Genomic DNA, 17,006 nt, shown 5'->3' with positions numbered 1-17,006 from the left:
CCTATACATCCTTAAATAAAAAATTTGTTTATTTTATGTATGGCTCGATCGTTCTAGTGTTAACTGGTCCCATTCACTATATCATAAATGTAAGACACATTTTTATTATTTATCTACAATTTTTATTAAACAGGCCAAAGTACTATTTTCTAAAATACTGTAAAGAAATCTGAAAGTATATGTGTTGTATTATGTTTTATTCACCAGTGCGTCCCTATTTCATTTCAATGTTCGTTACAAAATATTATTGATCAGATTTCATGCAAGTTTCCTTCACGAAATGTTTTGTTAAAAAATAGAAATGAACATGCATCATCACAAATGTGTTTCACATTTTTATCATTTGTCTACAATTTTTATTAAATAAACCAAATTAATATTACTATTCTCTAAAATTAAATATGAAAGTATTGTTTCATTCTTTTGTACATCCTTATTTCATTGTACGCTCGCAAGTATTATTGAAGACGTTTCATGCAACTATTCTTCATAAAGTATTGGAAAAATTAAAAAAAATGGAAAGTATCGTTGTACAGTGATGGTACACTAGCACGCAAGTTATACTTGATCCCATCCGTAAATCTCATGCAACCCCGTTGGTCACGCTTTTTTTCCCGGTTATTTCCAGGTGAGTGGGAACCTTGCGGGGGGGCAACTTCTCGCGTCTCTCAATACGCCTCTGCACGTAAGTCGCAAGACAAGATTTGTCTATCAATTGTGTCCGTACTACGTCTTTTCGTTCACTTTTCGTTTAAACTGGTTTTGCGTCGCAAGCTTCGCTAGAGCTTCTGCGAGTGAAAACGAACAAGAGGAGAACCACACTTACCGTTTAAGGAAACATTCCGCGAGACACGGTCGTAGTCACACGCCGGCTGCCAAACTGATCATTTGTATGAAAGCAAGGCATGAATTCGAGACTGAGTTCCGAGTCGCAGGACGAACCACGGAAATGAAAGCAGAAATAAAATGAATTATGATTTCGTTTCGCTTGCGCAGCTTCGTTTTTCGCTAAAGGCGAGCATTATCGGTCGGAAACGTTCGGACACGGCGCAATAAATTTTATAGAAGAAATTTTAAAGAAGATGAAATCGTAGAATGAACCGTGTCCGAATATCTCCGAACGATAATGCGCTTACATACATACACGTCACGCTGTGGCAGAAGATAAACTTCGTTCAGTATCATATAACCGTTTTTTGTTTTCGTTCCTTAATTATTTTCGTTGGTCGCCCGATACGTCTGACAAAGATTGGAAAGTTCGGTGACCAGAGATCATTTATATTAGTGGACTGACACCGGGGTACGATGTCGTTACAGAAACTGCGACTTCCCTAATGGCGGTCCTCCCGGTTACCATCCAGCCGCCGCGGCTCCGCCACCGCTGAGCACGGAATACGAGCGGCCACCTCCCTATTACTATTATCCTGGCCCAGGGTGAGTCTATAAAATTACCCTCCGCTCTCTTCACCACTTGCACTTGTTGTCCTCGGCTCGATAATTAATCCGGAATTCTATTTTGAGGAATTCCGACGACGTAACATTTCACGGAACCAATTCGGCCTCACGTACACGTGAATCAACGTAAATTACGATTTCTCTATTCGAGACGGCCGAACATATTTATTGTTCGAGGGGCGAGCGCCCTGTACAGGAAGAATCTGTTCAATATGATTCCAGGGACACTAATTAGGAAACAAGTGCCGTGGCATGCACGAAGCTAGCGTTGACTAGCGTCGCTACCCATAGTCTCACCCGCAGTTACAAAAGGACGCTAAGGAAGAAAGGGAGATCCGGATGCAAGCGGGACTACGTCTAATCGGCGGCGTTCCTTGTTTCTCGGCGTGCCACGGACTGAGCATGCGAAACGGCGAGATCGAACGTATATGTATTACGAGAAACAAAATCGAGTTTCGTGCAGACGCAGACTGAGGTAGGCTACGAATGATACGAAAACGGAAATTATAAACGGCGTGATCGGTACGTGTGCGATAACAATTATTATTATTATTATTATTATTATTATTATTATTATTATTTCGTTGATTAAGTATTATTTTTCTAGACTTATTTGTTGCGAATCGAATTGATTATTTGTTTCGTTTCTCTCGTCCCGTGATCTTCGCAATTCCTTTTGATTATTTAGTTCATTATTTGTTTTTCCTTTTTAAGTGTAAGACGTACACTCGTGCGAATGTTAATCGTTGGACAATTTAAGATTCTTTTAATACGACTGATACAATTAATATTATTTACCACCGTTTCCTTTTTTTATCCGAGTTCAACGTTTCTTCCATCGTACGCCATCGGCTCCTTTTTGTATTCTCACTCGTCTCCGAGATAATCGCCGTTAACGGGGGAATCTTTGTGCGTTGTAATTCTCGGGGACGAGGCAATTAGTTCGATAGCGAGGGAAGTTTCTCTTTGAGACCTTTTGAGTTTCCGCCTGGCGTTCGGTTCCTACAGGACTCGGGAACGATTACGTTAACCGCTTGACAAGAAATCGTTGGACAGAGCTTTTTCGAGCTCCTCTGCCGAAGATAGTATTAACGAATTGTTTGATCGATCGTGCCTAGCCCTCGTCGACTCACTGGCGTACGCTTCTCTTTTCCATCGAGGCACAAGAGATGTATCCCTCGACTACGTGTACATAAAGCCGCTTGTATCTTATTATTATCAATTATCACTCGAACTGCCTACCAATCAAGAATAAATAAATCAACTGCACAGATCGACTATGCGAATGATTGAGCCATCGCTCAATGCTCCGAATGTATTTACCATCGAACATAAGCCAATTTAGTTGATTTAATCTCAGATATTATTTAAACTGAGAAATTATAGTCTATTTGTGAAGATGCTTGAAATTCCCTTCTTATTAATAATACGGTGTTCGATTCGAAGGAGTGACGTTGAGCTGAAGCATGCCACGGTTTTATTACAAGCTTCGATGTTAACGATTCGTGCATACAATTCCGTTGAACACTGCCAGTCTTGGACGAATCATTAATTCCGTATAATTTATAGAATGCGTTTAAACAGCACCGATTTTCGTAATCGGTTGCGAAAGAGAGAGAGAGAGAGTGAGAGAGATAAGAGAAGTGAAGAAGAAGATCGTTGGCCACGATTCTTCGGCATCTCGAGCAGCGAACAACGCCATATTTAAATGCCAAACGACATTCTTCAACGGTGGATCGCGAGGCGTCCGACACAAAAGGCGTTTCCGGCTCGAACCTCGCAATCCACTCGTCCTCGATCTTGCTGGGTCGTTCATAGATTTAAGAGTGGAATCAGAGACGGTCTCGAGGCCTGATTTTGAAGCCCCGCCAAGCCGTGGGCAAAGGTTTACTACCTACCCGGGGCCCGAGTGCTCCATCTCTGAAGAACAACTTCACGAATTTCTATTCGCGTTTTCTCGAATCGAAATTCGCCTCACTATTCGACGCCTGTGAAAGTTCCTGAGGATTTATAGTCGAGAATTTATTCTCCGTCTCGGATATTTCAGTATTCCGTAGGTTTAAGGTTTCATTTGCGAATCCTCACGTTTAGTTAAATTCATTTCTCCTAAATAAGACACTTGAATTAATCGTCGAACACGTCTTTCATGGATTCCAGTGCGTCTCAAATCAAAATCTTGCAAAACCCTGAACTTCATAAATGGCAATCATTGTTGACTCACCCAGTTATTAACGCCAATATAAATGGCAATTATTATTGACTCACTCCAGTTATTAACGCCAGTTTACTTTAATTCGAATCTTGCATTATGAATCCACACGAATCTTCACCGGCAACACTTGTACATGATTCTTTAAGTAGTCGTTTTTTCTTACTAATTAAACTTAATCGTGTAATTTACCGATCTAAACTCTTAGAGGGACGTTCGCTCCTCGCATTTGGACGAACGCGAAGGTGCAGATGTCTCGTTAAGCGCATGCAACATCCGTACGGTACTTTTACAGTTAATCATTTGTGAGCCTCTAAGGGAGAATTGCTTTCGGTCTAGATGGACTCCTTCGTCGTTAGTTAGGGCGACGGTGAGACCGTGCCCTGAAATGAAAGTCTTTAAATCTATTGTAAGCTTAATAAACAGAAATCCTTTGCAGTTCGGTAGCTAATGTAAGTCTCGTTTTCTTTTACTAATACAACTCTTCTATTTTATTGTATTTGTATAATAAAAATGTGATACGGTTTCTGAATTTTTTTGTAGCAAAATTTGAAAAATGTATCCAACCAGCACGTTTTATTAATAGTGATATTCGTAATTAGTGATAGTTAAGTTAATTAGGGGACTGCAAAGTGTTGAGCGAGTTAAACGTTTCAAGTCTCTAGACAGTTTAGGAATTGAAATACCGATTGTTGTGATTTCAACTCGACTTATAACGGTCGATGAATCTCTTTCATTCGTAGGATCCGAAGTCTAAGTGTTCTCGTTACTGTGCCGGGATGTTGCATCAAGTAGAGAGAAAAGAAAAGCTGTTTCACACGACTTTTAAACGTTTCGAACACTAATACGGTAGATAACGCCGCCCATGCTGATCGTCAGCAAATTGCCAAAAAACAAATGAGAAAAAAACGCAAAAAAAAAAAGATGAGAGAGGGAGACGAATACTTCGTTGTGCGTGAGACGTGGGAAAATGTTGAGAGCACAAAATCACATTAGAACCTTTTCAAGGAAGGGATTAGCGAATGACGTTTGATCGCGTGTGACTGTCCGACGTTGAAATGAAGAGGGACGGAGTTTGGCGAGAGGGGAGAACGCGATCTCCCGCTCTATCATTATCGTATCTAACGCATTTAGCATAGTTTGAAAGTAAACTACGTTTTTAGCGTAAAACACCCTGGCGCAGGCCTGAAACCGTTTTAGCCCCTGTCGCAGATTTCTCCTAAAATGGTCCCAGGCCTGTCCCGGACTCGACGGAAACACAGATATCAATCGTATGTATCGAAGTCGAGATGAAACCACGTCTTTTCTTTCTTCTTTTTTTTTATGTCTGAACGTAATAATCGAATCGCTGTGTGGACTCGTAAACTATTTTATCCGGTGTATTATCCGTGTCTCCGTGTAAATAAAATAAAACTAAGACAAAAAAAAGACGGGTTGCACGAAGGAAGCGTGCCGGAGAACGAGTGCCGTTTCGCGTGTGAGGCGCGTCGAAAAAGGAAAAATTGCACGATCGGTCGCGCGTGCCACTCGATGGCACCGCGGAAAAGGAACCATTTTTTCTGGTGCTATTTTTATATGGTAATAACGGAAGCGGCGACGATTGTTGAAAGGTCGCGGGCACTCCTTCTCTAGATTCCGGGTTGAACGCCGGTTGTATAAATTAATCGATTAAGTAATGGAGATTCATGAGTTCGCGTAATGAAGGAAACAATTTTTACTGCCTTCTAAGCGATTAAACCACCCGTGCGAGGTATCGGTTGGATTCGGTCCAAGGCTCTCGCTGCCGGTTCGCCTATCGATAGCCCCCGGGTTCTCGGTCATTAAACCTTTTAGCAAGTAACGAGTTACCGCTAATCAAACGTAGTAAAAACGAGAGCAGCGAAGCCGCGCCGTTGTAATGCAGCTTCCGAATTCGCGAGAGGCTATCGGCAGGCATGATTTCAAATGATTTTCGATGTAGAGGCGTTTACAATACTTTTAAAGTAACAATTAAAAAATACGGGGATGTCGTTCGAGAGTCTCCTTGCATTCTCTTGTCTGCTCAATATTCGGGCACCGAGTGCGTGCCCTCTTTTTTGTTTCTTTCGCTGACACTTCAGCAGCCATTCCACTCGAGATTACACGGTTTCCGGGAATCGGCGGGGTGAACGACGATTCCCGAAAAACGCGTTTTCGTTTCGAAGAATGTCGAACCTTTTCGGATATATCGGATACGTGCAAGTATGCAAGAGTGTGGTGTTACATGCCATCGACTAAATGGTGTTTTTACTGACTCACCGATTGTGTTTGTTAAAATTAATTATTATTGCTATTACGATGATTATTATTATTAATATTATTATTATTATTATATTATAAAATGAGTGTATCACAGTTTAAATATATCTATTTTATATTAAATCGTGAACGCCGCTGTGAGTTTCTGTCTCCTTCGTGGAAAAAGGATTTTCCACTAAAATCGATATGCACAAGGTTTGTATAATTTTATTGTAATCTATCGATATAATTGAAATTATAATTAACACGTTAAACAATCGAGCTGTCGGATAAAAGACGTTCGATCGTTGCCATCAGCAACTGATCCTGTTATCTTTGCCCCATTTCCGCATCACTCGAATTATCTGTTCCACTTGTGAATTCGAAGTGTTCTTCAAAAGCTGTATAACTTCCGACAACAACTCCCTGAAGATAATTATTAATTAACGATTGTTATAATCAGACGTAGTGCAAAAATCAACTCACTTCGGCTGCCTTTCAGCCACGATGTACTGAAACGTTCCGCAGCAAGCACCGCGTTTTCCTTCCCAATTCTCGGGACTCGGGTCCATCCTTTCTAGCATATCAAAGGCCTTCGCCGCGTACCAAAACTCGCCGACTTTGTAGCAGTCATTCGCAATTAATTGAAGCAAGTTAAACGACTCCGTCGACGTGTCCATTCTTAAGTACAAGTCCCAGGCCAGCTGAGGCTTCTTGTTCATTATGTCTGAATCAAACGAAGATAGAATTTAAGAATATCTAATAAGACATCAAAAGGAACATTAGACGTTCTACAGTACATATAATAATCTTTAGAACGTTCCTTACAGCAGTGCGCCAGAAGGCTTATGTAAATGTAATCATTTTTATATTTCTCATTCCGTATATTCAAGAACGCCTCCTCAGCCTCTTTGAAATAGCCCGCAGCAGTCTGCGCTTGGGCGTAATTGAAATTGAAATTGTCCTCGTTAGAAAAGTAAGTCTTGATCGAATTTAAGTAGACGAGAACTTCCTCGAACTGCCGGTAAAGGAAGAAACACGAGGCCATACACTGTCTACCGGGTATCGTGTCGCATTCCGACGCCGAGGAACCGACCAGTTGAAAATACTGCTGAGCCGTCTTTATATTATCGCGCTGAAAGACGATTCTCAATTAATCTTATTACCAGCTCGAGTTCCTTATTTCACTCACCGAATTTGTCTCTTGCCCCATCACCGCGTTCACTATTCCTTTTAAAATGTATTCCTGCGGCACGGCTGGTTCGAGTTCTTTGATCAATTCGAATGCTTCTCGCACGTCGTCTTGTTTCAAATAATAAATCACTAAATTCAGCCTGGCTTCTGGTATCACGTCCACCAGATTCGGCAGAATTTGCAGCGCTCCTTCTCCGCCTTTGAACACCTGAAAACAATCCGTTTTTAAAACTCAATGTTTCCTTTGATGATGAAAAGGTGTAGCAATAAGAAATTTATACAGCATGCACTCACGACCGTGTTATGACGTATGAGATCGTGACTGAAACTGAAAGAATTGGACATTTTCTCAGTCAGTTGCTTCATCTCGTTCTGCGCGGCGGTTCCGTTGTACAAACGGAAATGATTGCATGCCTTCAGATTGATAGCGATCGCGCTGTCGGGATACTTTTGCAAATAAACCTGGAGAACCTCCTGCGCGACGTCGTAATAATCCAGTTTGTAATAACACAGGGCAACGTATACGTTCAGTGCGAAATAATCTCTGCAAAGAAAATCTAATGATTAACTGAGAATTAATTGAAATTCTTTCATTGGAAACTAGGAAATGGGATAAAAAGAAGGAGATAAGGGGAAAGGAAAAATGGGTACCTGGAACATCTTAACTCTTTGATCAAGTGCACGTCCGAGTGCTTAGTGCTCGGATTCTCATTCTCAGTGCTACTCGATTCGTCGCTATCAAAATCCCTGAAGAACATGTTTCGATTTCAAACACTAGTACCCTAATTTTGAACCGATTTTCATAATCACCTGTTCTCCAGTAGAATCTTTTTGTAAACGTCGATGGCTTCCTGATAGTGAGCTCTCAGATAGTGAATGGACGCCAGACTGAGTTGGTCCTCGATCACGTCTTCCAGCATGTGGTGGTATTCCATCAGCCTGGCTTCGTTGCCAGTCTTATGAGACAAGTGGAACAACAGTCTGTTCTTTAGTTTGCTATGCGGCGCTTCTTCCAATAGTTTCTGAGACTCAGGGTACATCCCAAGGTAGAAGTAGCAACAGGCCAAGTTCGTAGGCAGGTCCGGCGGTGTTTGCTCGCGTTTCTTCAAATTCTCGTAAATGCCGGTCGCCCGTTTGTAGTCTCCCAGGTGGAAGGCGCAGTACCCCATCCATAGTTCCGAGCTCAAAGTACTTTCTGTGGCATTATTGAATTCCAGCAGTGTCAGAGCACCCGTGTAATCGCGTTTCTGTAAGAACTCTTCTAGTTTTGGGATCCTCTTCTCCGACGCGGACTTCTTTACGCCCTCGGAAGAGGCCGGCTTGGCTCTGGATAAAATCTATCACAAGTTTCCCATGTTCGACGCGTTAAACATTGTCAGTTGAAATTAAATAAAGAAAGAATGATTAATATACGATATACTATACTCAATGAAATAATTTTTAGTATCTTAATAAATTATGTTTTTTTTAAAGAGAAGAGAGAATACGATGCACGATGCAGTGTTTACCATTTTCCCTCGCCGTTGCTAATAGTTACTGGATTTATTGATTGCCACGTGGTCGTGAATGAGAATCGTTAATCTATAATCATGTTCATTTAGATCGAACTTTAATTATTTGAACAACTATGTAGTTCATCAATAATAATTTGAAATCGTATGTCGCATTTAATAATTTCGAATTTGATTTAATCGTTACCGCTCGTAGATGTCACTTCAGCGGCGGCCGAATTCGATTATTTCGTTCGCTGGGAGGCAAAACGTAATAACACGTAATAAGTCAGCTAAGCGACAGAACCAAGGAGGTACCTCCTCTTTCTAATATGATTTTTAATTACAAGCAGGTCCAAAACTTATAAAATTAAAGGTTGTACAGAACTTTGGAGTTATAAGAATATGACTGACGAATTGCGATTCTCCTCTTGTCTTTTTAGAGGTATAAAAGGAGCATTATGGGGGAATAGAATATTATCCGTACACTTCATATAAATAAGATTGATACACATTACTCATGTCCAGAATTTATTCGTTTATACATACACGTATTATAATCACAAAGAATTTCGAGTTCCTTCCTTTAAAATTTCGAAAAACGATTGTAAATGCTCTTCTCTGCTTTCCGCGCATTGTCCATATACCGTCAATACTTATGAACGAGAATAAGTGAATCGAAAGAATCCAGACAATTTTATAGATCATCGACACTGTTGCTCGATCTGTGTCGAACGTTTCGTTACGAAGCGTTCAATGCCGATCGGACGGTGGCCGAAAAATCGACGCACCATCCATTTGGCCGAAGAAGTTTAGCTGATCTGGCCCTGATAGAAAGCAAGTTCGTTATTAGAACGCGACCGACCGTCGCGGTGGTTACATCTCGCCGGTGTTGTTTACGTATCTCGTTCCGTAATGTTGGAGGGCGTCAAAAATATCGTGTTAGTGCTCTCCGGTAAAGGCGGCGTCGGGAAATCGACGATTAGCACACAGCTCGCGCTAGCCCTCAAGGAATCGGGTTTCCGGGTGAGTACCGACACCCGATCCGTCGGGCGATTTTTAGGTTAGACGTTTTACACGTCACGATAATGTTTTAGGTTGGCTTGTTAGACGTCGATCTCTGCGGGCCCAGCGTGCCTTATCTGATGAACCTGGACGGCGAGGATGTCCACCAGTCCTCCGACGGGTATTCCAAATCATTCCCATTCTATTCCATTTTACTTGTAAATCTTGGTTAAAATACATCTAAACCTCTTTATTTTGTTTTTATTAACACAATGGAACGTTTCTTTTCTCTTCCCTTATATCGTTGTTATTTAAATGTAAATTCAGATGGGTGCCGGTGTATGCAGATAAGGAACAGAGGCTGGCTGTCATGTCGATAGGATTTTTATTAAAAAACCAGAACGACAGCGTCATTTGGAGGGGTCCAAAAAAAACTGGAATGGTCAAACAGTTTCTGACCGACGTCGTCTGGCAAGATATCGATTATTTAATTATCGACACACCGCCAGGAACTTCGGACGAACATATCACTGTGATGGAAACCCTAAGGTTCAACCCTTTACTTAATATATTCTTGTCTTTTTTTAAGTACAGAAAAAATAGAACGGCACTTTTAAATGTGTACCACATGTGTGCAAATGTCATGTGCTTCTCTCGCATGTGACCATGATTAATAATCATGTGATGTTTAAAAGAATCATATTTCTATTTAGATAAGCAATCAGCTTTGTGATTGATAAGCCCGCACGTTTTGTTTGTTCCATTCTACATTAAGAGGCGCTCCGCGCGTAACGAGCAATACAGTAGCGCTAAAATTAACATATGTTCATTTTAGAAATGTTAAGTCCATGGGTGCGATCATTGTGACCACGCCGCAAGAGGTTGCGGTGGACGATGTCGTGAAGGAAGTAACGTTTTGCTTAAAAACTGGAATACGAGTACTCGGCGTTGTCGAAAATATGAGCGGCTACGTTTGCCCGTCGTGTTCGGTTAGTATAGGTATACTCATTCGTCTTCCCGCAAGAATTGTTCACCGTTTTGATGGAGGATAATCACCGCAGGAATGTACAAATATTTTCGCGACGGGCGGAGGAATAGCGCTTTCCCAGAAGGTAAACAAACCGTTTCTGGCGAAAGTGCCGATCGACCCGAAAGTCGGGAGGCTAGCGCACTCGGGTCAAAGCGTTCTGGTAACGTTGCCCGACAGTCCAGTAGCCCAAGTGTTCCGGAAACTGGTCGAGGAGCTCACCCAGAGCAAGGAAGCATGAGGCTGAAAGATTTGATCTCTCGTCCACGGATGCCGATCTGTGGTGATCTTTAAAATTCGCACGGGCCTTCTGCGTGCACGGTCGTGCGCACATCTTTTTTTATTACTCCAACGAGGTCGGATAAGATAAGTGGATTCGTAAAGGGGGAATTGTCGTTTCGGTTTTTATTAAAAATACATATATAATATGTATGCACGCGGAACATCATACTGGGTCGTCATATGTAATGTATATACATCGAAATTTTTGTAAATTTACTCGTCGTCGCTCTATTTACAAACACGATGTTACCAATTATTTACAAATCTTAATTGTTATACATATATTTGAAAATAGAAAAAAGATATATTTATCTTCTAGTTTAATCGTTTCACTTGTCCATTCGCGAGATAAGATTCATTCGTCCGACAGTCGCTTCAGATACGCCGACCACAGTTCCTTCTTGTACTCTAAAGTAGCGGACAATTTGTCCTGTGCCTCGGTGATGCCTCGGCCGACCACGGCTACGTCGGCACCAGAGTTCACAACGGATTCTGGCGTGTTGTACTGCTGGCCCAGATCATCTGAACTTTTCGACAGTTTTACTCCGGGTGTCAACTGAACCAGTCCTAAACTCGTGAATATATTCGATTGGCAAACTAGCCCGGACACCAGGTTCGAGTTTTGCGCGATGGATACAGCGTTCTGCGCGTACTCGCCAGTCGTCAATGCTTCTTTCGAGGACATCTCCGCAACCACGAAAAGCCCGCGGGGTTCGTTTATGTCTTTCAAACTGTTCTTCAATCCGTCTACGATGCTTGGACCAGCAATAGCGTGTATCGTAACGAGATCTGTCCACTCCGCTATTTTGTAAATGCCTTTTTGATACTGTAACGATACCGTGTTCCCGATATCGGCGAACTTCCTGTCCTCCATCAACAAGAAGTCGTGCTTCTTAGCTAATTCCTTCAATCGTTTTATAAAGTCGTCGCTGAAATCTTCTATTATGTCCACGTGCGTCTTAAGTATAACTATATGCGGTCCAGTTAAATCCGCCAACTCTAGAATCTCGTCGGCTTTCGTCAAGTCTGCTGCCAAACATATGGTAGACTGTTTCGCCTCCATCAAATTAAGCAGTTTAGCGGATACCGCGTTCCTAGCTTTGCCGGCGCGAACATGGAACGGAGTCTTCAGTCGAAGTTGCTCTGTAACTATTACGGACATTTATTAATACCAGGCAGTACAATGAAAAAGACTTATCTAAAGATTAATCGTTCGAGTACTGAGTGCTTTTCTTGTGTTGTGCCAAAAATGCGAGGTGCGTTATCGAGCCCCTGTTCGTTGAAGCTGGTTGCATTCACGGAGCATACAATTTCTACTTATCTTAATAATAATTTCTAAATTTTATAATATCGCAATAGGTGATTGCTTTTCTTCCGTATGTGCGCAATCGGTTCCGCATTTTTTATACAATTTGTCGCGCTCGCGGTCAAGGAATATATATTTTACCTTGAACAGTGATGATAGGTGCTTGATACTTTAACAAGTAATCCGTCACGTCTCTTACAACTTTCGGTGTAATTTTATTCGATTCCAAGAGGTAAGCTAAGAGGGTGGTCACCGAGTATAAGCTTCTTATATGTATTCCATGATTTTTTATATTCTTCTTAGCACCCTGTTCCCTGTCGATCACTACGAAAGCCTCGGTCACTTTTAAACCCTCCTTCCTAAGACTGTGGACCGTCTCTAAGATACTGCTACCGCTTGTGACCACGTCCTCGATGATCGCACAATGATCCCCTTGCTTGTAATTACCTTCGATCAATTTCTTCGTACCGTAAGATTTGACTTCCTTCCTTTTGATCAACATCGGAATGTTCGTGTCAGCAGAGATCAAAGTTGCCAGCGGCAAGGCTGTGTAAGGAACGCCGCAGATCTGCGTGATGCCCGAGGCTTCCTCAGCCTGTTTCCACAACGTTTTCGCCAATCGGACCTGTTCCATGTTCAAAATTAAACAATTATACATTTATTTTCTATTTAATTCGTTTATTAATAACTGATTCAATAATATCGTGTTACCATCAGTTTCGGATGCGAAATGATCACCCTCAAGTCAAAATATATCGGAGTTTTCAACCCGACTTTCGTTACAAATTCTCCAAACTTCACTGCGTCTATTTCGTAAAGCGCAATCGCTAATTCCTTCAACTCGTTCTCCATAGCATTCGAATTTTTAAACATGACACCACCTGCGATTCACTTGCACGGAGGGAAATAGACGGTGACACGAGGTTCACTTTCGATGCGAAAGGTTAGCCGCTGGTTCAACGTTTTAATACCTTTCAGTTTGTACTATTCGTTTTCAAGCTGCACAGTTTGGCGAGGTATGAGAAGATGCGTGGAATGAATACGTTTAATCTAAACTAATTGGTATCAGTCTCGTGATGAACACGTGCTCCGATTTGCCGAGCAACTGTCGAATGATTGAACGATTGAAGAACGAAGAATTTCCGGACTCCGGGGCCAACTTCGCACGTATACAAAAGCATGTGGCACGTCCTCTCTTTTTATTTTTAATGCTGTCCATACGTCGCCACTATACAAGTTGGGACTAATTGTAAGTATCTTTTTTGTGCGTGCGCAGTCGGTCCGGAATCCTTTGCATCCTTCGTGTATCGCATATAAACTAATTAAAATGATTCCCGCCCCATGGTCCGCTTTCTCGATTTAGTATTTTACTCGCTAATCGATTAAAGAGAAATAGAAGTTTATTGTAAATAATACGAGTGTAATTCACAACGCCCTTTTTCTAACTGTCGTTTATTTGTATTGCAAATTTGCAAACTAGGCTCGACTTTTATTTCTTCTCTTTCTATAGACTAGATCCTTTGTAAATTGACTCCTTTATATTATTTCTATAGAATTGTTTTAGAAATATAGGCACGGTACAAAAAGTCGAACTCTTATTAATAATATCCTCTTTATTTCCTTTACTCAATATTGCTGTTGTCACAAGTGAAAACGCGTATTCGCTGAGGCAATCGGATGACGTAAAAATACATTATCGCACTACGTCCCATAATATCCAATGATAAATGCTTTCCAATTAATTGCCACGTAATTTTATTTGTTTCCCCATCCCCAAAGGCCTTTGACAAATCCAGTGAGGCCAGCCTGACCACCCTTCTTGGCCTGGTCTCCGAGTTTCTCACTCAAATCAGGGAACTCGATCATGTTGAAGGCTAAATCGAAGAACAAGGGCTTGCAAGGTATAGGCTGCATGGCGGGCGGTAGTTTGTAGACGTTCGGTTGTTTCGTGAGAAGCGCATTGTCCTCCCTGTATTCCTGTAAACGTTCGTACAACGGTTTCTTAGTTTTCGTATATTTGTTGGACTCCGGTTCCTCTTCCTGTTCGTCCTCCAGCACGCTGTGAGCATGGGCTGCGTACTTCGCACCCTCGATAGCGGTCTCCAGTGTCTGCAGAGCTTCCCGGAGCGACTCCGGGAGTACCGCGCCGTATTTTAACGCGTCGTTCATGTGCTGCCCGGACCTTTGATACAACGCCATCGCCTCTCGCCATCGATGTAAATTCGCTAACGACTGCGCCAAGTAGTAACACCTAAACGCTCTGTACGCCTTCGTCTTTGCTTCTTGCTCGCGCGCGAACTCCTCGTCGTCCTGCAGCTGCGATATTTCGACGAGATTGTGTAGTGCCGCTTCGTATAGTCGCACGATGTCCTGCGGTTTCGCTTTCGCCGATTCCTCCGCCACTTTGATTAACGTCAGATTCCTCTCCAAAGTGCGAGACAGCCGGATGTATTGGAGATACGTGATTAGATGCTGCGAAGGAGACGGCTTGTCGCTGTCCTTGTTCTTTAGCTCGTTCTTGTAGAAATCTCGCACCACCGAGATCGCGTCCTTGCAGTCTATTAAATGTGCTTCCAGCAGGTCGATCTTAGCCTGATTAGTGGCTGCTTTCTCTAGCGTCTGATTCAGTCGCGAGTCGGCGATCAGGAGGCCGGCTGCCCTCGGCGGTACCACACCGCACGATTTCCCGCGCCAGGTCACCTCCTCGGTGTTCGTCTGCTTCTCCCGCGTCTGAGCTATCAGCGAATCCAAGCTGGCCAGCAGCTCGCCGCTCAGCTGTCCCCTCATCTGCATTAAATCGTCTATGGCAGTGGTATCACCGATGTTGTAGGCACAGTATCTAAGGCTCGGGGCCAGCTCCTCGACGCGGGCGTTGTAGATCATCTGTTCCAGCTCCGGCAACGCGGAGGCCAGCTTCCCGTAAACTACTTGAGCTTTCTTCAAATTCTCCATCGCCTTCTTCCACAGTTGAAGCTCGAAGTGCAGAGACCCGTGTATCCAAGCTACGTACGCTTGTGCTTCCAGTTTCGTTCTGGCATCGCAATTAATGGCCTACAATAAGAACAGTCACGGTCAAAAGTTCATTTTATACATTAGTTAGTGCATCGAAGTTCAACCAACCTCTATTAATTCTTGTAACTGCAACGAATACGTCGCGGCTTTTCTTAGTCTCGATATCAAGTGGAACTTTTTCCTCGGTTCCGTATTCGATTCTTGACGCAATTGCATCGCGTAGCTCCAAGCACGTTCGGCTATCATTAAAGGGATTTGTAAAAATTTGTCATCGGTGACCATCGACGCAGTTATGTCTCTTCGCTTGAAATGACGCTTATCTCCTTGCGGGGCTTTCAACACTTTACGGAGCCGCCTGATCCTTCGTGAACAGTAGCCACGGTAACGTTGGTAATCACTGTGTCTCAACCCATGTTGCTGTTGTGCCTCCTTTATTATTCTCAAAACTATTTAATCGTCAAGTAGTCATACTTTTATGTGATTTATGTGGATTATTGTATGTATGCAACAGGTAACGTATTGACCAGACAAATACACAAAAAGCCCATCCACAAAACTGATTACTTTCGCTTGCAATGCGTAAGGCAACTTTAGGATGCATAATTCAATGTTTAAATGATCCAGTCAATGTTTATGTAAAATGAAGCCTTTAAACTGATACAATATATGTATCATTTTCTTTAAAGATCCAATCTCGTAATAAAATAAATGTAAAAGTGATTGCATATGCTAAGAAATAATTTTGTATGAAGTTTTCGTTTTATATAATTATTTTTATCTACATAGGCAGTCGATTAGTAGTCGATAATGACTGTAAATGATTGTTAACATTATGGAGTGACCACAAATGAGTATTAAAGAATGACATATGGTACTGACAAAACTGCCCCGGGGTGCTGCGAATATCTTTAAGAAAAGGATACTTTCCAACGAATACGTCTTTTGTTCGATCGGTACCGCATCATTGTTCGCTTGATTCTCTTTTAACGACTCACTGCTCTTCTCTTCGACGACCATCGTACCTTGACCACGTACCCAGTATTAAAATATATGAAAACAACCTCTTTAACCACGAATCCAACGATCATATGGTAACTACAATGTACGCTGAAACGTGTGAGAAAGAATTAGTACAAACGATTTGAGAAAAAAGGAGAGGACGTAATAAGAGATTGCAATTATAAATATTCACATTAATTTCTATAAATACTGTTTTTTATTTAATAATTTCCTACTTATATGTGGCCGCTTGGCGCCACTGGACGAGTTGCAGGATCTAGGGAGATCTCTAGGTCAGTGTTGGGCACCCTGTGGGATTTTTTTTAACTAGTCGTCTAAAAGACATGACCGTAATGTGGTGCCGTCTGGTAGATGAGATTATATTTGTCAGAGTTCGTATATGAATTAATGCCACACCAACAGATGACATTATTTGGAAATTGGCAGCGTAAGATTAAACAAATCACCGAGGAGATACTATTAATTTGTAATAAACATTTTTCTTGATTTCTCTTCGACAAAACATGTAAGGGACACAACCATACACAAAGTAGTCATTGGAAATTGTAGTTCTGTATTTGTTAGCGTATCCAAGTCTAACTCGTGAATTTAGTTCGGACACTGATTTTAAGTAGCCGTACCTAGGATTGATCATTTGGGCAAGGATTTTAAAATAAAAATGCCAAGATTCGTTTCATCCATTTATTTGTTAATCCAAAGTAAATCAGATATTTTCCTTATCGCAATATTTATTAGCGCATACATTAAGTT

The 17,006-nt window shown here is 41.9% G+C and overlaps 5 protein-coding genes across 16 annotated transcripts in view; 2 read left to right on the top strand and 3 right to left on the bottom strand.

Moving 5' to 3' along the window:
• Positions 1-4,587, top strand: part of LOC108629769 (prominin-like protein) — a 49,469-nt gene extending 44,882 nt beyond the window's left edge. For 5 of the 9 annotated variants that reach the window (XM_018032627.2, XM_018032626.2, XM_018032629.2 and 2 more), the window contains 2 exons: positions 1,318-1,434; positions 1,759-4,587. In XM_018032627.2, coding sequence (XP_017888116.1) covers positions 1,318-1,434; positions 1,759-1,816 — 175 coding nt within the window. In that variant the 3' untranslated portion in view covers positions 1,817-4,587. Of the gene's footprint in view, positions 1-628; positions 686-1,317; positions 1,439-1,677 lie in introns of those variants that run through there. The other 4 variants (XR_001916858.2, XR_003389768.1, XM_018032628.2 and 1 more) reach the window with 3 other exon arrangements.
• A 1,545-nt stretch (positions 4,588-6,132) lies between these two features.
• Ttc26 (tetratricopeptide repeat domain 26) lies at positions 6,133-8,625 on the bottom strand. The gene is made up of 7 exons (XM_018032565.2): positions 8,602-8,625; positions 7,925-8,451; positions 7,409-7,658; positions 7,113-7,322; positions 6,749-7,055; positions 6,407-6,647; positions 6,133-6,346 (listed from the first exon to the last, which is right to left on the bottom strand). The coding sequence occupies exons 1-7, from the start codon at positions 8,623-8,625 to the stop codon at positions 6,235-6,237; spliced, it is 1,671 nt and encodes a 556-aa protein (XP_017888054.1). The 3' UTR covers positions 6,133-6,234.
• Positions 8,626-9,144: 519 nt separating this feature from the next.
• On the top strand, positions 9,145-11,236 carry Nubp2 (NUBP iron-sulfur cluster assembly factor 2). The gene is made up of 5 exons (XM_018032662.2): positions 9,145-9,630; positions 9,702-9,790; positions 9,937-10,158; positions 10,445-10,598; positions 10,671-11,236. Exons 1-5 carry the CDS (start codon positions 9,520-9,522, stop codon positions 10,875-10,877), a joined length of 783 nt encoding a protein of 260 aa, XP_017888151.1. The 5' UTR covers positions 9,145-9,519; the 3' UTR covers positions 10,878-11,236.
• r-l (rudimentary-like) lies at positions 11,025-13,717 on the bottom strand. 2 transcript variants are annotated; one of them, XM_018032661.2, is made up of 3 exons: positions 12,936-13,717; positions 12,366-12,849; positions 11,025-12,067 (listed from the first exon to the last, which is right to left on the bottom strand). In XM_018032661.2, the coding sequence occupies exons 1-3, from the start codon at positions 13,095-13,097 to the stop codon at positions 11,274-11,276; spliced, it is 1,440 nt and encodes a 479-aa protein (XP_017888150.1). In that variant the 5' UTR covers positions 13,098-13,717; the 3' UTR covers positions 11,025-11,273. The 2 variants fall into 2 exon arrangements, with proteins under 2 accessions (XP_017888150.1, XP_026673365.1); XM_026817564.1 differs by having other exon boundaries at positions 12,672-12,849.
• A 102-nt stretch (positions 13,718-13,819) lies between these two features.
• On the bottom strand, positions 13,820-16,549 carry Srp68 (signal recognition particle 68). 3 transcript variants are annotated; one of them, XM_018032660.2, is made up of 4 exons: positions 16,472-16,549; positions 16,160-16,343; positions 15,345-15,682; positions 13,820-15,275 (listed from the first exon to the last, which is right to left on the bottom strand). In XM_018032660.2, the coding sequence occupies exons 2-4, from the start codon at positions 16,251-16,253 to the stop codon at positions 13,980-13,982; spliced, it is 1,728 nt and encodes a 575-aa protein (XP_017888149.1). In that variant the 5' UTR covers positions 16,254-16,343; positions 16,472-16,549; the 3' UTR covers positions 13,820-13,979. The 3 variants fall into 3 exon arrangements, with proteins under 3 accessions (XP_017888149.1, XP_017888148.1, XP_026673364.1); XM_018032659.2 differs by having other exon boundaries at positions 16,429-16,533; XM_026817563.1 differs by lacking the exon at positions 16,472-16,549 and having other exon boundaries at positions 16,160-16,416.
• Between the last annotated feature and the right edge of the window lie 457 nt (positions 16,550-17,006).

The sequence above is a fragment of the Ceratina calcarata genome, unplaced genomic scaffold (assembly GCF_001652005.2).
Source record: "Ceratina calcarata isolate Rehan_Ccalc_2016 unplaced genomic scaffold, ASM165200v1 scaffold586.2, whole genome shotgun sequence".
Classification (NCBI taxonomy): Eukaryota; Metazoa; Arthropoda; class Insecta; order Hymenoptera; family Apidae; genus Ceratina; species Ceratina calcarata.
The sequence above is the reverse complement of the archived record's forward strand: the minus strand, read 5'-3'. Positions and strand labels throughout refer to the sequence as shown.

Bases quoted from the DNA above. Each gene is read 5' to 3' on its own strand.
- Ttc26 (XM_018032565.2), bottom strand. From the start codon at position 8,625: ATGGTAAACACTGCATCGTGCATC. The intron at 7,323-7,408 runs GTGAGTGCATGC...GATTGTTTTCAG, and splicing joins TCATACGTCATAACACGGTC to GTGTTCAAAGGCGGAGAAGG. The intron at 7,056-7,112 runs GTGAGTGAAATA...ATCGTCTTTCAG, and splicing joins TGGGGCAAGAGACAAATTCG to CGCGATAATATAAAGACGGC.
- Nubp2 (XM_018032662.2), top strand. From the start codon at position 9,520: ATGTTGGAGGGCGTCAAAAATATCGTGTTAGTGCTCTCCGGTAAAGGC. The intron at 9,631-9,701 runs GTGAGTACCGAC...ATAATGTTTTAG, and splicing joins TCAAGGAATCGGGTTTCCGG to GTTGGCTTGTTAGACGTCGA. The intron at 10,599-10,670 runs GTTAGTATAGGT...TAATCACCGCAG, and splicing joins ACGTTTGCCCGTCGTGTTCG to GAATGTACAAATATTTTCGC.
- r-l (XM_018032661.2), bottom strand. From the start codon at position 13,097: ATGTTTAAAAATTCGAATGCTATGGAGAACGAGTTGAAGGAATTAGCG. The intron at 12,850-12,935 runs GTAACACGATAT...AACATGGAACAG, and splicing joins TTTCGCATCCGAAACTGATG to GTCCGATTGGCGAAAACGTT. The intron at 12,068-12,365 runs GTAAAATATATA...TGTCCGTAATAG, and splicing joins ACCTATCATCACTGTTCAAG to TTACAGAGCAACTTCGACTG.
- Srp68 (XM_018032660.2), bottom strand. From the start codon at position 16,253: ATGGTCGTCGAAGAGAAGAGCAGTGAGTCGTTAAAAGAGAATCAAGCG. The intron at 15,683-16,159 runs GTATCCTTTTCT...ACGATTAAATAG, and splicing joins AAAGACGTATTCGTTGGAAA to TTTTGAGAATAATAAAGGAG. The intron at 15,276-15,344 runs GTTGGTTGAACT...TTCTTATTGTAG, and splicing joins AGTTACAAGAATTAATAGAG to GCCATTAATTGCGATGCCAG.